General features: G+C 38.0%; 1 protein-coding gene across 3 annotated transcripts in view; it reads left to right on the top strand.

Moving 5' to 3' along the window:
* Nucleotides 1-20,689, top strand: part of cdh23 (cadherin-related 23) — a 229,770-nt gene that overhangs the window by 208,940 nt on the left and 141 nt on the right. The window contains exons 12-36 of one of the 3 annotated variants that reach the window (XR_008301434.1): nt 1,910-2,035; nt 2,184-2,387; nt 2,673-3,131; nt 4,141-4,257; nt 4,607-4,831; nt 5,228-5,397; nt 6,675-6,812; nt 7,312-7,431; nt 7,772-7,949; nt 8,073-8,284; nt 9,392-9,586; nt 10,065-10,178; nt 10,357-10,486; nt 12,240-12,506; nt 12,639-12,800; nt 13,123-13,379; nt 13,838-13,935; nt 14,048-14,168; nt 14,772-14,851; nt 15,190-15,230; nt 15,367-15,427; nt 15,900-16,029; nt 17,186-17,308; nt 17,448-17,555; nt 18,887-19,880. Coding sequence is in view for 2 of the 3 variants with exons in the window: in XM_026939035.3 (XP_026794836.2) it covers nt 1,910-2,035; nt 2,184-2,387; nt 2,673-3,131; nt 4,141-4,257; nt 4,607-4,831; nt 5,228-5,397; nt 6,675-6,812; nt 7,312-7,431; nt 7,772-7,949; nt 8,073-8,284; nt 9,392-9,586; nt 10,065-10,178; nt 10,357-10,486; nt 12,240-12,506; nt 12,639-12,800; nt 13,123-13,379; nt 13,838-13,935; nt 14,048-14,168; nt 14,772-14,851; nt 15,190-15,230; nt 15,367-15,427; nt 15,900-16,029; nt 17,186-17,308; nt 17,448-17,555; nt 18,887-19,225 (4,175 nt within the window). In the remaining variant the exon portion in view is untranslated. Of the gene's footprint in view, nt 1-1,909; nt 2,036-2,183; nt 2,388-2,672; nt 3,132-4,140; nt 4,258-4,606; nt 4,832-5,227; nt 5,398-6,674; nt 6,813-7,311; nt 7,432-7,771; nt 7,950-8,072; nt 8,285-9,391; nt 9,587-10,064; nt 10,179-10,356; nt 10,487-12,239; nt 12,507-12,638; nt 12,801-13,122; nt 13,380-13,837; nt 13,936-14,047; nt 14,169-14,771; nt 14,852-15,189; nt 15,231-15,366; nt 15,428-15,899; nt 16,030-17,185; nt 17,309-17,447; nt 17,556-18,886; nt 20,684-20,689 lie in introns of those variants that run through there. The other 2 variants (XM_026939035.3, XM_053232579.1) reach the window with 2 other exon arrangements.

Genomic DNA, 20,689 nt, shown 5'->3' with positions numbered 1-20,689 from the left:
GCCAGAAGCAAACAAACCTCTGTTAAAAATACTAAACTCCACCCTTGGCCTGACATTGACACTTTGAATTTTCAAAATATGGGACAATATCATATATCCCCGTTTATCTCCAATATCCTAGATGAGGTTGTAGCTCATACAAGCAGAGTTCATACTTGCACAGGAATCACATACTTTACACTAAATCTTTCAGTCAGGGTTTAGGCCTCATCGTAGTATTGAAACAGCAAACTGTTAAAACTGTAACTGGTTAAAGTTTTAAAGACCTAATACTGGCCTCTGACCAGGGCTATGTCTGCTTGCTTGTAATACTTGATCTCAGTCCAGCTTTCAATGCCATCACTCACAATATTTTTCTAGATAGTGTAGAAAATTTTGTTGGAGGGAACGGCTTCCCTGGCTCAAAGCTTATCTTATCTTATATGTTAAGTATGATTTCTCTGTGCATACAAAAATAAAGTTTGGTGTTGCCTAAGAGAGAGAGATTTGTCCTGCAAAGCCCCCCAGCTGTAGAATAGATGTCCTGCTAGTGTTTGCTATCAGACGTTAACTAGTTTTTCCTGGGCACTTTCACTTTGGCTTTTTTTTTTTTATTCTAAGGATATAAAATTGAATTGAATTTGTCTCTTGCTGTGGTCATTCTCAATCCCAGTCTTCCCAGGAGTCCCAGGACTCCATGGACTGCATCTGTATTTTCCCTGTATTTGCTGAGCTCACAGTTGTGGTAGTTTAGGGAAAACACCAAAATATGCAGAGCATAAGGACATTCAGGAGTGGAAATTCCCAACCATTGCCCTGGTGTGACTTCATCCACAATGATTACATCTCTGGTTTTAAACCATGCAGTTGGTGGCTAGATTTATATTAGAATGCAAAGTCTTAGTTTACCACCAAGATGTCTTTTGATCATTTTCACATGAAGAGTTTTTTGTTCAAAAAATATTTCATGGTTAAGGATATGAATAGGGCTATTTGTCAGTAGAGTCAGTATTTTCTTCTACACTTCTCACTTCACATTTCTTCTACACTAAGGCATGGGTCTTGCAAACCCACTGCATTTTCCCCTCTTTAAGGCAAAACTTAAGTTAGTCCTTGTTGCTCCAATAATGGTCAATTTATAATTTGATTTATAATTTTCACGTAGTATTTGTTACATAATGGGTGTAGTCATCTCAGGGTTCCAGGGTCCCTGGGACTCCAGTGTTATTGTCAGTGTGGCGTTACTCTTGTATCCATGTGGTTTCTCTTGGTTCTCATGTTTTCTCCCAAAAGCCCCAGTAGGTCTGACTACTATAAACTGACCCTTGGTGCTGAACCTAGGTTTGAATGGGTATTTGAATGTGTGTATGTTGGACTACTGATCAGAAGGTCATGAGTTCAATCCCCAGCACCGCCAGGCTACCACTGCTGGGCCCTTGAGCAAGGCCCTTAACTCTCAACTGCTCAGATGTATAAAAAATGAGATTAAATGTAAGTCGCTCTGGATAAGGGCGTCTGCCAAATGCCATAAATGTAAATGTAAATGTATGTGTGATGAACTGGTGGCTCTCCAAGGTGTATTCCCACTTTGTGTCCATTGTCCCCAGAATAGGCTTCGTATCCATCATTACCCCGATCAGGGTTATTTGCTTATTAAAAAATAAATGAAGATGAATGAACATAACGTGACATGAATTATTGACTTGTCTTGACTGCTCTTGGCAATGATAACGTAAACTACCTGAATGTTAGTCAATTACATGTAAATGTTAATCAGTAAAGACATAACAGTTGACAGTCCTTTCTTTAATTATTAGTGTTAGTTACATAAAATTGTAATAAAATCTATTTTTTTCTAAATTGTAAATAAGAAAACACAAAACTTTGTCCTAACTTTCGTTCATTCTCTCTCTCCCTCTATGTCACCCAGGTACCACTGTGCTTATCCTAAATGGGCCTGTTCTGGCCACAGACAGAGATATTGGACCCAATGCTGTGGTAAAATATGGCCTGATTGGTCCAAGGGTGGATCTTTTCACCATCAACCCCACCACAGGTGAGATACACTTTTGAAACATTGCATTTAAACCTTTTAATACATTGAATTCTCTAATGGACATGAGAACATTAAAGATAAGAAGTTTAGGATAACAAGCTGAAATGAAATTTGGTCTCTGTCACATTGAGCTGTTTCTTCGCTGTAGCTGTGGTATCAGTGCGTGAGGGAGCCATGTTGGACAGGGAAGCCTTCTCTGATCCGCGAGTGGAGTTGTTCCTGGTCAGTGAAGACATTGGCGGTCTAAACAGCAGTGTTCCTCTCACCATCACCATCCTGGACAGGAACGACAATCCTCCAGTGTTCAGCCCTTCTAGCTTCACTGTGCGCCTGCCAGAAAACAGTCCTACTGGTAAGAACTTGAGAGAGTCAGGACTCTCCTTGACAGGGACAGGAAGGAGCTGTATCTCTGTGTATTTGAGAAGTGAAGAGATTTCTGAGAACAGATGTTTTCACCCTATAAAGGTTAAGTCTAGGGGTTAAATTGGGCGGTGGAGGCTTTCATACCTCTTCCATGGATTCCAACAATTGGAAACAGTACAACTGAATATAAGTTGTTATTTGGAGTTCTCAACATTGATTTTAAAAAGTTCCCTTTTTATCTATTTTTCTATATTAATATTTTTGTTTTCCTCAGGTGTAGTAGTGACACAGCTCTCGGCTACAGATGCTGATGCAGGCTCCAATGGTTGGTTGCAGTACCGTTTAGAGAGTGGTGCTCAGGACCGTTTTGTTGTCGATGCCATCTCTGGTGCTGTCCTCGTGGGCAATGCCACCCTTGACCGCGAGGAGCGCGGATCATACCGGCTGGTCGTCATGGCGACAGATCGGGGCACGCCACCACTCTCAGGCACAGCCACACTGACCGTTGTGTTGGATGACATAAATGACTCTCGGCCTCGTTTCTTGCAGCCTGTGCAAACTATCAGTGTTAATGAGTCGACACCCCCTGGTGTAGTGGTGGCCACATTGGCTGCTGAGGACCCTGACCTCCGACCTCGTCTGGAGTATTATATCATCTCTGTGGAAGCAAGGGATGATGGGAATAACCAAGTGAGCGGTCTGCAGGATTCATTTGGGATTGACTTTCACACAGGTGAGCACAACTCACCTGTCTAAAGTGTCTAAAGTGTAACTTGATCTTATTCTTGGATGTAAACTCTTTTTTAGGCCCTTCCAGTAATCACTGTGATAGTCCAGTGCACATATCAAATCATAGGTAAAACATCAGTCGGAGGTAAATCCATTATCAAATTTACAAAGCAGGCAAGCAAGATCATACATGGGAAAAAGTGTGACTAGGAAACCAGGGATCTCTGAAGTATGAAGAAATCTTACCACAGGTCAGCACACTGATGGTCACAGATACATAGTCCATGGAGACATTTGTTGGACCACTTATAGGTTCAGATTGGTGCAAGAGGTAGAAACATGACAGAGATATAGTTATAGGCTGGACTGGAAGACAGAGACAATAATAAGAACTGTATTAAAAACAGAAGGTTTTGAGACATTGCCAGTTCTAGATTGGGTCAGGGTCTTGGATTAAGCAAGGACAGGAGCAGGGACAGGTCAGTGGTAGGACTGTAGCTGGATCAGGGACTGGAACTAGAGTTGGGGCTAAGAGATTCAGCCAAAGATCGAGACAGACATTATATCAGGGACAAAGATCGAGACAGACATTACACCAGGGATGTTTTATCCTTTTATATCACAGTGAATTGTCAGTGCTAACTTTTGTTAAATTTAAAGAACATCATCTGTGTACATTTATAATCCATGTTGTGAAATGTACCCAAAAGTTAGTTCCTGTTATCAGTTAGGTTAACAGCAATGAACAGCCATTTCCTCACCTCCGGACTTGTCATATTACCAAGAAACCAAAAATCACAAAGTAATCTGTCCTGAAGACTCTCCCATGTCAGACAATGTTACAGCTTTACCTCTGACTGTTACAAAACGCTGACACTGAAGACTTTGTCCAAAAATGTTAAATAAATGTCCTCTTACAGGAAATGCCACCAGTGTCTCTATCGCTGATTCCGCCACTGTTACAGTATCTGGAAATGACCGAGGGCACTGTATGTTTCTGTGTGTGTCCACAGGTGCTGTATTTGTGCGAAACCCTTTAAACAGAGAGCTGGTAGCTACTTTTGAGATCATAGTGTCAGTGCATGACAATGCCAGTGACATTATTGACATGTCAGTCAGTGTGCCCAATGGTAAGTATGGATCTTCTGTTTCTCTCTCGGTCTCTCTCACCCTCTCAGTACTGTACTATTTCTTTATACTGTAAATTATTCTACCTATTGTCTCCTTCTACCATATCATAGTGCCTATCTCAGTGGTTTATTTTACTTACTATTTATTGTTTATTAACAAACAATTTAAAAAAAAGGGTTATAAAAAATAGTTTCATTTTTTTACTTACCTTACTTTAGGATACATTTGCTTTACAATTAATATTAAATATTAATAACATAAAATTAAATAAAGGTATTCCACTCCATATTAATCTTTCTCAAACTTCTCCTATCTTTCTGTCTTGCTTCCCTTCACCACTCTTGACAGCCAGGCTGACCATCAGTGTGCTGGATGTGAATGACAACGCTCCCCGTTTTCGTCCATTCGGTGTCACTAACTTCTCTGAGAGCATTCTGGAAGGAGCTCAGCCTGGCACCACTCTGCTCTCTGTGTCCGCTGTCGATCCAGACAAAGGCCCAAATGGCCAGATCTTTTATGAGCTGTTAAATCTGCCCAGAGGAGGCTATGTCAGACTGGAGGACCCCTCTACCGGTAAAAGAAAATAAATAAATAAACACCACACACAAACCTGCCGTATGACAAGATGTGCTTATTCGCACACTTTCCTCAGGACATGCATGGCAACTTGAACACATCACCAAATCCAGTAGCATCACCAAATCCAGTAGCTTTGCTTCCTGCAAAAATCCTGTTTTAGTTTTAATTTTTAATTTTAATTTTGTTTCAGTTTTTATTTTATTTACATACATTTAAATATACATTTTCAGTTTTGGAACACTTCACTTGAATATGATATTCACAGGCCACTTGATATCTACTAAACTTGTAAATAATAATAATAATAATAATAATAATAATAAATACAGTCAGGTTTTTAAAAATGTTTTTGTATATGTAGCCTGATATATGTTGTATTTTGTCCCTCAGGTAAGATTATAGCCAATCGTACAGTGGATTATGAGCAAGTACACTGGTTGAACTTCACGGTTCGCACTCAGGATCGGGGCAGTCCACCGCGCTCATCTGAACTTCCTGTTTATCTACGTATTGTTGATGTAAATGATAACAACCCTGTCTTCACACAGCCATCATATCAGGTACCAGGACTCTGAAGAGACAATTTATACACTTTATACAATTTATACACAGCATTTTATAGTGTATAGTATATTTTATAATCAGTACTATATCATTTTGACTTGTCATGCACATTTTCATTCTGTTTGTGCACAGTCACGAGGCTAAAGGTCTAAAGGTCAGGAGACACAGTACCAAGAACCAACAGTTCTGAAAACCTAATGCAATTTTGAAAAAAATGATGACTCTCAAAAAAGGAATTTTCCATTTTTTCTGAAACCATTGAAAGTAACCACACAGAATGCATATAGACCTTCATGAATTGAATTAATATCATGTGTTTGTTGCTAAAATACATTAACTACTACATTGCTGAGCGTGTTACTTTTTTAATTTAATATATATAGCATCTTAATAGTTTGAAAGCATATAGTAAATGGTATGTCACCTTCTTACGCAAGCAGGATATTTAAAATAGTTTTCAATTTCATACTTGAACTTTCATTTCTTGAATTTATATTGGATTAATTGAGTATCGTATTTACAACAAAATGATCAAAAATTTCAAGGTCAGAATCGACACTAAATATTTAGAAATGGGGTGTAAAATCCAGCATAATGTCAGATGGATTTGCAGCAAACCCTTTATTTTCCATGATTTCTACTGAAAAAAATTACTGCACACTTAAAAGGGTCTATGAAGCAGTTAGCATGATATCTGAATACAAAAGCACTGAATCTTGAAAGGCCTCTTGGAGTAAGATTGTGATGTAAGATAACAAACAACCTTAATCGACCCTCTTCTCTTAAAGTTTTCATGCCTGAAACTAGACAAACTGAAAAAAATTGTCACCACATAGACTTGTTTTTCTCTGAGATCTCTAAAACAGTTGAGGAGGATTTCAGCTTGACTAGTGTTCACTTCCTGTCACACTTCAGAGAGGAAATTAATATAATCTCAGCTCAGTTTTACTGTGTAGTAAGTGATGAATTCATGCACATGGCCTCCAACAAGAGAAATACTCAAGAGCTACTGTAGTGAGAAACAGACTTAGTGTAAACTGGTACAAAATATTTGTAGACATGCAAATGTGTATAATGCATAGTGCCATATTTAACACCAGACGTTGGTTGCTAAGAATTAACACATTGTTCAGACTGTACATTACCATTTTAATTATATGTACAGTTTAAGATTATAAAGGAAATGGTGAGATTTTGATATAGAATTAAATTTTACACATATATTACCTGTACATCATTTAATTGTCTCACTTCTCAATGTGTGTGTTTACAGAGGCCGGTATTTGAGGATGTGGCTCTGGGCACCATCATTGTGCGAGTCAGTGCTACAGATGCAGACTCTGGACTGTTTGCAGTGATAGAGTACGGGCTGGTCGATGGAGAGGGCAAGTTTGGGATCACCCCTTCAACAGTAAGTGTGTGTGTGTGTGTGTGTGTGTGTGTGTGTGTGTGCGCGTGTGTGAGAGAGGGAGAGGGAGAGGGAGAGAGTTTGTGGGTGTGTTTGGAATGTAACTATACAGGAAGACAATATTATGCTATGTTTTGTGCAAATATATAACCCACACACGTTGGAATGTTATTGAAGTATCAGTAACAATCCTACAAATGTTTAATATCATTTTTTTTTTTTTACCAAAGTGCTGCTGACTTGTCAGAAGTCTGATTTTCCTCATTCACAGGAACATCACAGATGTAAAAATGTGTTTTTATGTGTATTTAACAAAGGAAAATGTATAGTTATTGATATGGTGAAGTGACCTTCCACGATATTAAATGTAACTACAAATGGATAAAACATATGATATGCCATTCTTCATTAATATTTTTTTTTTTGCAGATGTATTCCTTACATGTCATATAGCTGATTATCAGCACAGAATGTTCTTCCCTCATACTGCTGTTTCTCACAGGGGGACATCTACATCCTATCTCCACTGGACAGAGAGACTAAAGACCACTACACACTTACAGCTGTAGCCAGGGACAACCCTGGAGGCAGCCCCAACAATCGCCGGGAAAATTCAGTGCAGGTACTTTAATGACCTCCTACCAGGTGCCTGTGACCTTTGGTTGTGTTATGCTGAATAAAATGAGTTACTTCTTTTTCAGGAAGTCCAAGGAATCAGCAGTGTTCATAGAAATCCCACGTGCTGTGTCATTTCACTAAATAATGATTGGGTGTATTTTACTGTGTCTTACTAACTGTTAGTAAGCTGAGATCTTGCTTTAAAAAAAAAGGAATTTAAAGAATGGACTGCTAAGGTTTCTTAAGTTGAGAATGTTTTTTTTTTCACAACAAACTGATTGGCTTTTTTTCCCTATGACCCATCAACCTCCATCTCTCTCTCTCCCCCTATATTTCTGTGTCAGGTCCTGGTGACAGTGCTCGATGTGAATGATTACCGACCGCGCTTCTCCGAGCGTGTGTTCAGCACCACTGTGTTTGAGAATGAGCCTAGTGGCACGTCTGTGATGACTCTGTCAGCAACGGACCTGGACGAGGGAGAGAATGCCCTGCTCACTTACAGCCTACAGGGGCCTGGAGCAGGTCAAAGCGCACACACACGCACACACACACACGATTGCAAAGATCCATTTAGGATTTTTAACCAAGATTTAACCCAAATTTTAAATAAATTTAAATAAATTTTGGTCTCTGTCTCTCTTTCAGATGCATTCTCTCTAGATCCTGACACTGGTCTGATCCGTTCCCTGCGTTTGCTGCACAGTTTTGAGAGGTTTAATCTGACTGTAGTGGCGACTGATCACGGTCGGCCGCCTCTCTGGGGCACAGCGCTTCTCCAAATCACTGTCGTCGATGTAAATGACAACAGACCCGTCTTCGTCAGACCAGCTAATGGCACCATCATGCACATCCTTGAGGTGAGAGTGTAAGCATTAGCATTAATGGACAGTTGAATAGATTGTCCATCCATCTATTTATCCTAATAATCATGTCTTGATGTGTTTTATTCTTATACCACAGCTAGATTGCAAATTTAAATAAAATAGGCTAACACATTTTATTTATTAAAAAATGATATGTTGTGCTTTTTATCTGTGTTGTCACAAGTTTCTGTTTTCACTTACATTATTCATTACAGTCATTTCCTCTCCAGCCTATAGAAAACCTCACCAAATTAACAAAATAAAAACAGTTCCCTCCTGATGCCACTTCAGTCTTGGACAAGGACAGCATAGCGTGTGCAGTCATGCAACATATGACTCATTTTATTTTATCTCTGCTTATCGCTGTGCTGGTTACACTCATCTGGTCACTACACATACACATCTTTCACATTTCAAAACATGCCACAACTTGCTCCTGTTTGTCCAATTCCCAGTCGTTGATTGATTCATAAAACAAGCAGCAGAACTTACAAAGTTCTAATGAATAGAAGGACAGGCTATAGCATGCTGATGCAGGATTTTTGTCACACACAGCTTTCACTGAGTTTGTTGAGTTATTGTTACCACCTTGAAGTTTTTTTTTCCCCTGATTTCTTGTGTTTTATTCCTCTTATTCCACAGAAACTTGTAATATGCAAAGTCCTCTGAACTCAAAGTTATAGCTTCCTTCTGACAGTTACAAAGCACTGATGCTGGGGAATCCCTCCAAAATTGTTAAATAAACATTTATGCAATTATTATTTTTTCTTTGTTAAATAACAACGTTTTTTATTCCATTTGTTATTAGTCTTATGTCATGAGTCTGTCGTAGAATCCTTGTAAAAGTTACCATAAAAGTGAAGCAAAACAGCATATTTAGATATAAACTTGAAACAAGGATTTTTCATGCAGGCGATTGTTAAATAATAATAAGTAATCAGTCAGTCAGTCAATTAGTCAAGCACATAAGGATTTAATACCGTGACAGACTTGTTGAAGGTATTACATCAGGGAAAAACACTAAACTGTGCAGCACCACCACTGTAAATGTGATATTCTGTTGTATTTTGAGGTAAGCAAACTTTTTTTCCTGTTTTTCAGGAGCAGCCTCCAGGCCTGGTGGTGTATGAGGTATTTGCGACAGATGAGGATGAAGGTGTGAATGGAGAGGTGCGTTACAGTTTCCTGCAGACCGGAGCAGGGAACCGGGACTGGGAGAATTTTCGCATTGATGCCATTACTGGCGTTATCACCACTGCCGTCAAACTGGACCGAGAGAAGCAGGCACTCTACAGTGTGAGTGGGACTTTTGACACTTCTACACGTTCATGTACAAATTAAGGTCCAAAAGCCTGAGTCTATTACAATAACAGGTTCTACCTCTCTTTTTTTATGAAACAATATTGCAAAATTGTATTCAGTTAACTATTATGAAATAATTATTGAAGGAAATTTTTATATCCTTATGTGACACAAAATGTTATTTGAATAGTATTTTCACACATCATTTACTTTTATATCATTTTTTCAAGTTTAGCTCAGCTCAATTCATGAAAAAGAAGAAGACTCAAAAAAGATAAACATTTTTATCATTGTTTTCATTGTTCATTCATTCATTCATTCATTCACAGTATGTGTATGTAATTCCGCTCAGGTTTTCTTGAACACAAATTTCAGGTTTGTATTTGGAAACCCCACTGTCATTTATAGCTATGCACAGGATCATAATGCTGTGTGCGTGCGTGTATGTGTGTGTGTGTGTGTGTGTTTGTAGTTGATTGTGGTAGCTTATGACCTTGGGCAGCCTGTGCCGTATGAGACGACTCAGCCTCTGCAGGTGGCTCTGTCTGATATCGATGACAACGAGCCTGTGTTCCTCAAACCACCGGTTAGTGAATGTTTCTTTAGCAATGTTATCTGGCAATGAATCAGGCCATGCCTGTTGATTTTGTTTTGTCTGTTGAATAATATGGTTTAGTGTATATTATGATGGCTAAAAATGTAGTTATAAAATGTATTTTAAAATTATTTTCACTGTGATCTCTCTCTCTCTCTCTCTCTCTCAGAGAGGTGGTCCATTGTTTCAGTCTCTGTCTGTCCCCGAGCACTCCCCTTCTGGCACAGTGGTGGGCAATGTTACAGGAGCGGTGGATGCAGACGAAGGCTCCAATGCTGTGGTTTACTATTTTATTGCAGGTTTGGACACATGCATAAGATTTATCAGTTAACCTAAATAATTAGTTGCAATAATAATAATAATAATAATAATAATAATAATAATAATAATAATTCAGTTCGACATATACACAGTTCGACATATACACAGATGTGCAGTATAACAAAATGTAGTTTAGCTATCCTACGGTGTATACATTTAACAAATATTAGTTCAAATAATATTAATATGAAACAAATTACACTTTGTTCATATAGAATTTTCTCAAAATTAGGGTACAATTACAAGCTAATATCATGAAAAATATTTATGAATTTATAAGAGTGAGGGTTATTTTCTCAATTCCATACAAATTAAGTCATGAGAAAAGGTACACATGTTGATACTACTCCTAAAGCTAACCTTAAATTTGGCACTCTTTCGTCCTCTCTTTTTTTCTCTTTCTTGAAATATGTAAGACAAAAAAACAAAGCGCAAAGTCCTCTGTCCTGAACACTTTCCACTGGTGGAAACTTAAAGTTACAGCTTTATTTTTACAATGTGCTAGCACTGGAGACTCCTTCCAAAAATATTAAATAGGTTAGACTTAGACTACATGGAGCATCCACCATACAATTCCCTGTGTAAGTTGTTAGTATAGAAATGCTAAAGTTAGAACAAGAATTTTGGATCAGGCTGTGCTTGAATTTAATTGAATTATTGGATTTTTCATGAATGACCAAACATATATAAAATATGTCTATATAAAATATGTCTAAGCTATATTCTTATCTGATTCAGTTCTGCTTCAAAGAGCATACATGCTTAATGCTAAGCTTCTAAGCTACAAGATAGAATTAAAATAATTGTTCATAAAGTTCTCAACACACAAAAAAAAAACACTTTACAGAACTATGTACACACAATTACCCAAAATTATTAGAGATAGTTTATCGTCAGTGTTGGTATGAGTTGGCCAATAAGTGACGCAGTTGCTATTGTGTCACTTCTGAAAATTCACGTCTGAGTCAGTTCCATGTTTTATTTGCAGAATCAGCTTGCAAAAGCACTTCCTGAAAATAATCGTTTTTGTGCATAAATACACAAAACCCCTCCTCGTGCTTGAGGATCCTCCTAAGGGCAGGTGTGTGTACACAGGTGGTAATGTAAGAAGTGGTGCAAGTCATGTGACAGGGAAATTCTTTCTGCGTGAGCTGAACAGGAGCAAACAGGAGCTAACTTGTTTCGCAGAAGTTCCATAACATTAAATGTAAACTATAAACTATAAAAAGTATGACGTGTTGTTCTTTAATAAATAAAAAAGAAATTAATGGTTGGTAAATTGCTGTGGTTTAAAAGGAATAAAACACTTCAGGATGTGCTATTATAGGAAAATACTCAACTTTGGGGTGATAACATTAACTCCGCTTCAAACCGTCCTGTCGATTATTTTCCTAAAACAGCACACCCCAAAGTGTTTATTTAAGTGTTCCTTACATAATCTTTATGTATTGACACTTATAGGTAATTGAAGTTAATTGAAGTTAATGTTTTTCTTTACTTTCTTTAGGAACAAACTTACAAGTGACTGCAGTGGGGGTTGTCCCTGTAAAGTGCACTAAATAGACATGATCACTTCACAGAATGATCACAAAATGGAACGCACCAATAGTTTCAGCAGAGGGGTTTTGGGTCAGGGATGGTAGAAGAAGTTTGTCAGGCAGCAAGATTTGTCAGGCAGGAGTCTGAGCCAAGCAACATGATCTAAATGGTAGTCCTTCTGCTTTTCTGAAGGTGGAGACACCGAGGGGAACTTTGGATTGAGTGTGGCTGGAGTTTTGCGAGTGAAAAAGGACCTGGACCGGGAGGAGATCCCAGTGTACTCCATCATCGTCAAAGCCTCCAGCAACAGGAACTGGACGCCACCGAGAGGTCAAAGGTCACAGCGAAACCGCATGGCGCTCGACCCAAGCCGTGACCCGACCCTACAGGAAGTCAGGATCTACCTTGAAGACATCAACGATCAGCCGCCGAGGTTCACCAAGCTGGAGTACACTGCAGGTACAGGAGTGCAGACGAGATTGTGGGTGTGACTTATAGCCTGGCTCAGGTGTGGGATTGGTGCAGGTGCATAATGTGATATTAATCAAAAATTAACCTGTAATGTTTTATCTGCTGTCTGTCTCTCTGCAGGTGTAGCAGCAGATGCTAAAGTTGGTTCAGATCTGATTCGGGTTCAGGCTATCGATAATGACATCGGTAACAACAGCCTCGTTCTTTATCACATTTTGTCCATCCGCTACATCAAACTGCAGTCAAATGAGTCAGAGGACATAGGCAATGTCTTCATCATCGGTGTGTATCACTTTCTCATCCCAGTTTATGATTTTCAGCCCTTGTGTTTCATTCAGTAACTGTAAATGGATAAAAAGTATGCTATAGTATTCCTTAATAAATCAGAAATTGTAATCATTGGAAAATTGCTGGGGTGCGAGAGGAATAAAACACTTTGAGATGTGCTCATAGTGGTAACATCACATCAGCCTGTTGTTAATTGATTTCCTATAACAGCGTGTTGTGTTTTATTCCTTTCATTCCTTTTATCATTTGATCAAGTCTATTCTGTACTGTTCAGTACTTATCTCTATTCCTTGTGTCTATTCTCCACCCTGTCCAGGCGAGACAGATGGTATAATCCGAACATTCGACCTCTTCACTGCCTATGACCCGGGCTATTTTGTGGTGGAAGTGTTGGCACGCGACCTGGCAGGGCACAGCGACGTCGCACTGGTGGGCATCTACATCCTGAGAGACGACCAGAGAGTGAAGCTCATTGTCAACGAGATCCCTGAACGTGTCTGGCTCTTCCAGGAGGAGTTTATTAACCTGCTGTCGAACATCACAGGAGCCATAGTCAACATGGACGATGTGCAGGTGTGTGTGTTCGTTCATGTGCTTTTAAGTATACTCTTCCTTAAGAGTATGCTTAAAAGCACATTAAGTATGAGAAATCTGTTCAGGAACTACAATGTCCTGGATGTACAGCCTGTCATCATATAAATGAACTGTCATGAATGATAATTTTTCAGTTCACAACATGAAATGTAAATATCAACTGATAAAAATATGACATGTTCTTTAATTAATAACAAATTGTAGTTGTTGGCAAGCTGTTGTGGAGTAAGAGGAGTAAAACACTTCAGGACATGCTGTTATTGGAAAATAATGAACTTGGGGGTGGTGATGCATGTAACCCTCTCATTAATTATTTTCCTGTAACAGCCCCTTCATTGTACATCCATTGCTATTTATAAAAAGTGAACAGAACAGATTTAAAAAGTGTAACTCTTCAAGGGGATCTGCCTTTTCTATATCTCTTTTCTCTGTTTCAGTTCCATGTGGATAAAAAAGGCAGAGTGAACTTTGCTCAGACTGATGTTCTGATTCACGTTGTCAACAAACAGACCAACCGCATCCTGGATGTGGAGAGGTCAGAATATCAGTCCATTATCTGTTTTCCGATTTAGTTCTTGATCTGTCAGTGTATACAAATGAAATACTGAAAATCTCACTGATTTACGGGTTGACTGGCACACTGACAGGGTTATTCAGATGATCGATGAGAATAAAGAACAGCTGAGAAATCTGTTCAGGAACTACAATGTCCTGGATGTACAGCCTGCTGTGAGTGGACGAGCCCCTGATGACCTCACTACCCTTCAAGTGAGTGTCCACAACATTAGGAGGAGGAACACATCTGGGTATTATAAGTTATAAGTACTTATGTGTACACGGAACAGTGAAATATGATGTCAAGTGAGTATGCAAGAATGCAAAAGCAACTCAAGAAACAGTAAAAGTAGAAATACTAAATTATTAGGGGAAAAATAATTAGAATTGTTAAGAGAGCCTTCAGTAGTGTTTCAAAAAATACATAAAATGTCTGGTTTACAGACAATATGAATTTTTTTTTAACTAACAGCTAATAGCTAATGTCACAGGACACACAACTTAATACAATTTATCAGCAAGAAACATTTTAAAAATAACATTCTTCTTTTTTTTAAATATATAATTGTCCATTAGAATTTAATGACTTCTGATTTTCCTCTTCTGATGTTTTATTATTTATTATTGTCAGTATAAACATGCAGGTTCGGAAAACATAATATTAACAAAAATCATATTAAAAAATCATATTAAACAATAATATGTTGTCATGCTTCCTTTTCCTGACTACTAGCTGTCAACATTTGGGTTTTGTTCAAACATTGTGAAGTCTCACTCCTGGTGTTTGACCCAGGTGCTTGGTCTCTCTCTCTGTAGATGGCTATAATAATCCTGGCTGTGCTGCTATTTCTGGCTGCCATGTTGTTTATCTTCATGAATTGGTATTACAGAACAGTGTAAGTCGTTTTTTAAACCTTATTCTCACCTTACGCCTGTCTCTTAGCACTTTCCTCCAAGTTTCAATTTAGTTTAGCCATTTATTCATTTATATCTTTAAATTTGGCAGATGTTTTTATACAATGAAGTGCAAGTGAAAATATAATCTAAACACAGAGCAGTTAAGGGACTTGCTCAAGGGTCCAACAGAGATTTCAACAAGAAATGTTCCCTAGCACAGAAACATTTATATTTATAATTTAATTTATTGAATCAGACTGGTGAAGTTAAATTGCATGTGACTTATTAGCATATTATTATTATTATTATTATTATTATTTCTGTGTATGTTGCACAGACACAAGAGGAAGCTGAAAGCCATCGTTGCTGGTTCTACAGGTGAGTTCCTAGCAAGTTGCTGAGGAAACTGGACAAGCATGACTTTGTAGATATGTCTGTGTCTGTGCGTGTGTGTGTGTTTGTGTGTGTGGGGGGGTGACTTTAACAAGCTTTGTTTGTTCTGCATGCTGTCTAGGCAACCAGGGACTGATGGACATCCTAGATATGCCCAACACCAACAAGTACTCATTTGAGGGGTGAGAGAGACGACCTGCTACACCTGATAAGCCATGAACAAATAAATCACACAAAGGCCTCGTTCTTTTTTTTTTAACAACATTTTGCAAATTAGTGGTTATGTAAATGTACTAACTAGTAAATATTTTATTTTGGGAGCACATGTATCAGATCCTGCTGACACAAAATACACCAGTGACATCAGATTTACACCTCGAATAGTAAAGTCTTCAGAAGCTTTTATATCATTATTATATAATACCATAGAGCTCATTACTACTTTATTCCAATTATTGTTTCTGTGAAGGATGAGGAGCCATGAGCAACGTCATAACAACACTAATTCTATTACACCACATCCACGAGTTGTTTGTAGTCATTTCGAGATAACCACACTGAACACACACACACACACACACAAAACAAAATAAACAGACTTGCATGTGAGAGAAAGTATCTCATATGATTTAATTTGTGTGTGTTTGTATGTAGAGCCAATCCTGTATGGCTGGACCCGTTCTGCAGAAACCTCGAGTTGGCTGCCCAGGCTGAGCACGAAGACGACCTGCCCGAGAACCTGAGTGACATCACAGATCTGTGGAACAGTCCCGCTCGGACTCACGTCAGTATCACACACAAATACGTGCATGTCTGTTTCATAACAATACTATGTTTGGTCATTTATTTATCTTAGTCCTCTTCAACAGACACACACTATTACATTCAGTTCCTTATTTTCAGTTCCCTGTGGTAGACAGAGTTGCCAGTTCTGTGACAGAAACCAGGCCACTGGCCATTTAATGTTCAATTCCACAATTAGGGTATCATTTAGCCCTTCTAACTGTCCCTTTTTTATATTTTTCAACATTGAATGAAAGAAAACGTATTTAACCATTCAAAAAATGTGTTACCCAATATCAGGCAACAATATCTCATGATATACTGTACAAGCAAATGCACAAAACTAGCATCCATGCTAGTGACATGAGGACATTAAGGATATTCTAATTATTTTATAATATATTATTTAAAATTCATTTTTACTTTCTATCTATAATTTAGATAACAGTGTCTGTAACCTTGTCAGTCAATACTGTAATATCAATGTAAAGAAAAAAAGAACGAGATTTTCCGCTTCCTATGATCTTCAGAAAGTTTGAATCATCTTTATAGTAGCCCAAACACCTATACAATGGTCAATAAAACCCTCCCAGTCCCTGTATTAACCCCAAAATCATAACTGCCATTGCAACATATGTTGTACTGCCTATTATATCTGTTCTTTAAAAACTAGCCTTAATTGTTTTAAATGTCTTGTAGTACAATTCAAGCATTGCACCTAAAATAGTTTGTTGTGGCTGTACTGGTAACATGAAAGGTGGGATCAGTGATTTTTAAGTAGGAAGACCTTTTGTTACATATGAAATTCTCCTCACATTCTGGCAGCTTTAATAAAATATCTGATCAGAAACTCGGTTGAAACCCAGAAACAAAACAGGAGAAAAAAATAAACATTCATTTGAAGTGTGTGTTGCCTGTCGGTTCAGGCATGCATGTGTTTTGGGGAGTGATTTGAAGGGTGTGGTTGAATTTGTTGGGATATCTCAAAAACTATTTCAAAACTAATTTCAGCTAAAAATTGCTTGTCCATATCTTTAAAGGTATAAAATTTCAATCACGGTATAGCATCATATGGTATAATGCGACATCACTAAACTTAATTGTGGAAGATGAAATAAAAAGCAAAAATAAATATACTGATTATATTTAATTTCTAGGGTACTTTTGGCCGTGAACCTCAGGCCTCTAAACCAGAGGACGATCGCTACCTCAGAGCCGCCATACAGGAGTATGATAACATTGCCAAGCTGGGACAAATCATGCGTGAGGGACCCATTAAGGTGAGAATAGAATATAATATACCTATAGTAATACACATGTTCATGACCACAGAGTTGAATCACCACCCAGACCAGATCTCAAAGTCCTGATTCATGGTAATATTTTAACATCATATGACTGATCCCACTATCTGATCAGGGCTCGCTGCTCAAAGTGGTACTGGATGATTATCTGAGACTCAAAAAGCTCTTTGCCGCACGTCTGGTCACCAAGTCGACCAGCCAAGACCAGTCGTCCATCACAGAGGTGGGCGATAAAGCTGGATCCTCTTCTCTCACATCACTGCCTAGTGCACTTCCTCTTTCACAAACCTGTCTATGGCAAACCCTCACTGTGTCTCTGATTCACCTTTCTGGACACACACTACCAATAAGTCATTTTTCATTTATTTAAGAATTACGCATCATCAAATCAAATTCTAATCCATTGTATATCAGCAAAGATTAGTGTGCGTCTATGAAATGTTCAGGCACTAAACCTGCTTTCTCACTCCACTGCAATAGAGGGCGATGTCTCACCCTGTTGATGTTCCTGTATGTTTCTATGTTACTTTATTACTGTCCCTTTTGTTTCTCAGATCTGTGACCCCTTCCTGGATATTTCGAGTAATAGATATCCATATTTTTGAATTTAATATCTTACCATTTGCTACATAATTGAACATTTCTTGAACTAACTCTCTACTAAGACCTTGCTGTTTTACTCTACTGAACAAATCTTATTCTTGACACAGTCTGATTCTTTTGGAATTCCTATATGGGCATCTTTCTTTGCTTTTCAGATCATTCTCTGATTTCTTCAATCTAATGTTATTATTTCCTCTGTCTAATACTATTATTTTCCCATCGACTGTTTCATTACTTTTCTTTTTAACCTCCCGTATGGCTGTTTCACTCACTTTTTTCACAGGTATATTGCTGCTTCCTTCCTATCTGTTTTTTGTCAGTGCATTTTCTAACTTATATGGATATTTTGTGTGAATTTTCTACTCTAATTATATGCTAACACTGCACTGTTTCCTTCCACTTCACCAGAAACCACTCACTTTTCCACTTGTTGCTTACAGGTCGTTTACCACTTCCTTCTTGTGTGTGACCCAAAAATCGTAAAGAAATATGAATGCGAATGAACTTTTTCCTAATCTAAGTATTCTCTTTTCCCCCCACACATGTAGCATCACTTATTTCCTTTGTTGAATTTCCTGTTAGCAGCCCACACACTTCCCCTTGTTGCTTTACATATCTCTATATTCTTCCTTCTTTTGTGTCACTTACAATAATTTGGCATATCAAAAAATTTCCTAATTAATTAAACTCTAATACCACACTTTCTCCTTTTGATTTATGTGTTTGTATCCACTTCCTTTTCTTCCTTCTGATTAAAAGACATACTTATATAGCTCAATATTTTTCTGTGCAATTTTCTACTAAGACCTCACTCTTTTATTCCACTGTACTAGAGGACGCTGTCTCACCCGATCTTATCTAAAAAATAACAAAGAATTATCCTAATGTTAATCAAAAACTCTCAATATTTCCTTTTTTGTTTTACTCCACCCATTCATCCACCTTCCCCAGCTGGTCCAGAGCGACCTCGATGATGATGACGATGAAGGACTGAGCATCGGAGGACGAGGAACGCTGCGATTCAAGCACAAGCACCCTGTGGAGTTGCGTGGCCCAGACGGAGTCCATGTGGTCCATGGCAGCACAGGCACACTATTGACCTCTGACCTCAACAGCTTGCCAGAAGATGACCAGCGGGCGCTGGCACGCTCTCTGGAGGCGCTGCACGCAGATGGAACACTGTATGCTGAGAGAAATGCTCGCACCGAGTCAGCCAAATCCACACCGCTGCACCGCAACAAGGGTGGCAACTCACTTTCGGAGAGCCCACTGGAAATCACAGAGCTCTGACTAGCAGAGGCCTCACTGGTCTGAGAGGAAAAGTTGAAAAAGACCAGTTCTTGGCCCCCTTCATTGCATCTTCCTTAATGAAGACTGTAAGTGAGTATCAGTGGGCCACAAGTGAGGGATTCATGAGTGTGTCCGGAGCAGGGGAGGTGGGAACTGTACGGAATGGACAGTTTGCACAAGTCGAGCCTCAGGAAATGTTTGGAAATATTTATTTATTTGTTTATTTGATTGTTCGTTTGTTTATTACTAGAAGCACATTAAAGAAGAACGAAGCACTCGTAGGACATTTTCAGTAACACACACAAAAGAAATCTGGGGCCAATGACTGCTCAGCTGTGTGTTCTGCCTTATTTGGAAATCTTTGAACAAAATGTACTTCAAAAGTTTAAAATGGTCTGGTATAATATAAGAAACCAGTTTCCAAAGTTCTTTTTTTTTTTCTTTTTTTTTTCTAGTGTTACATGTAAATGAAAATCTTTACTGTATTTATTTATTTTTGCTGTGATCAGATCTAAGGCTCTGTGTTTAGGATGACAAAGAACGTCATCATCCAGGATAAAAATGTGAAGATGCTTCTGATGAAACACACTCGTACACTCACAGGGGGTTAAAAAGGGATTTGCAACCCTCTCAAACCAGTGAAAGGCCAAAATAGGTACTCTAGATTTCATTTTTTATGTGTGTTTGGGAGAATATACATTTGATATTTGAAAAAGGAATCACCTCTGTTTGTTCCCCTTGGAGAGAAAAACAAGCCAACAACAGCTGGACACAAAGGATGATTTCTATTTCCTAAATCAGCTATCTTCCCTTGCGAGTCATCATGCAGACCACGAAGACTAAGAACACAATGAGAAATTAAATAATAAAAAATTAAAATAAAAATAAGAAGAAAAACAAGAAAATAAGCTCTTTCATGGTATAATGAAGAGTCCAGAGGCCTGAACATAGTGAAAAAAAGGCCAAAAATGAATGTCCATGAAAAAAATTCAGTGACTTTTGCTTGAACTGTGACTGAAATTGTGAAAAATGAACAGCAGTGAAAATTAAATGTGTGCATTAGATTTTTTTTTTCAGAAGTTTTTTTTTTCCCCACCAAACTCATGAGAGGTTTATTGTATAAAAAAAAAAATGAAAGCAAGTTTTAGTTTGAATCAAAATAATTTTGTAACACTGCCTCTTAAAAAAGAGAAAAAGAAGAAAAAAAATATTTTAAGTTAAATAAGTATTTATTTTCCTTTGAGTTTTGATATATAAAAAATATAAAGGATGAAAAAAAGATATTTTTTGAAAAACCAAAAGCTGAATGAAAATATATCAGCTGAATTTTATTTTCTATATCTGGGATTATCCGAGTTTTTTTTTTTTTTTAACCTTTTAAGTATGTTGTGTGTCTGACCTTATTTTTTATATTCTTCTTTTTGTAAAATGTTATTTTTTTTGTCTTTTCTGTGTTATGTCACC

This window comes from Pangasianodon hypophthalmus, chromosome 3, assembly GCF_027358585.1.
Source record: "Pangasianodon hypophthalmus isolate fPanHyp1 chromosome 3, fPanHyp1.pri, whole genome shotgun sequence".
NCBI lineage: Eukaryota > Metazoa > Chordata > Actinopteri > Siluriformes > Pangasiidae > Pangasianodon > Pangasianodon hypophthalmus.
The sequence above is the reverse complement of the archived record's forward strand: the minus strand, read 5'-3'. Positions and strand labels throughout refer to the sequence as shown.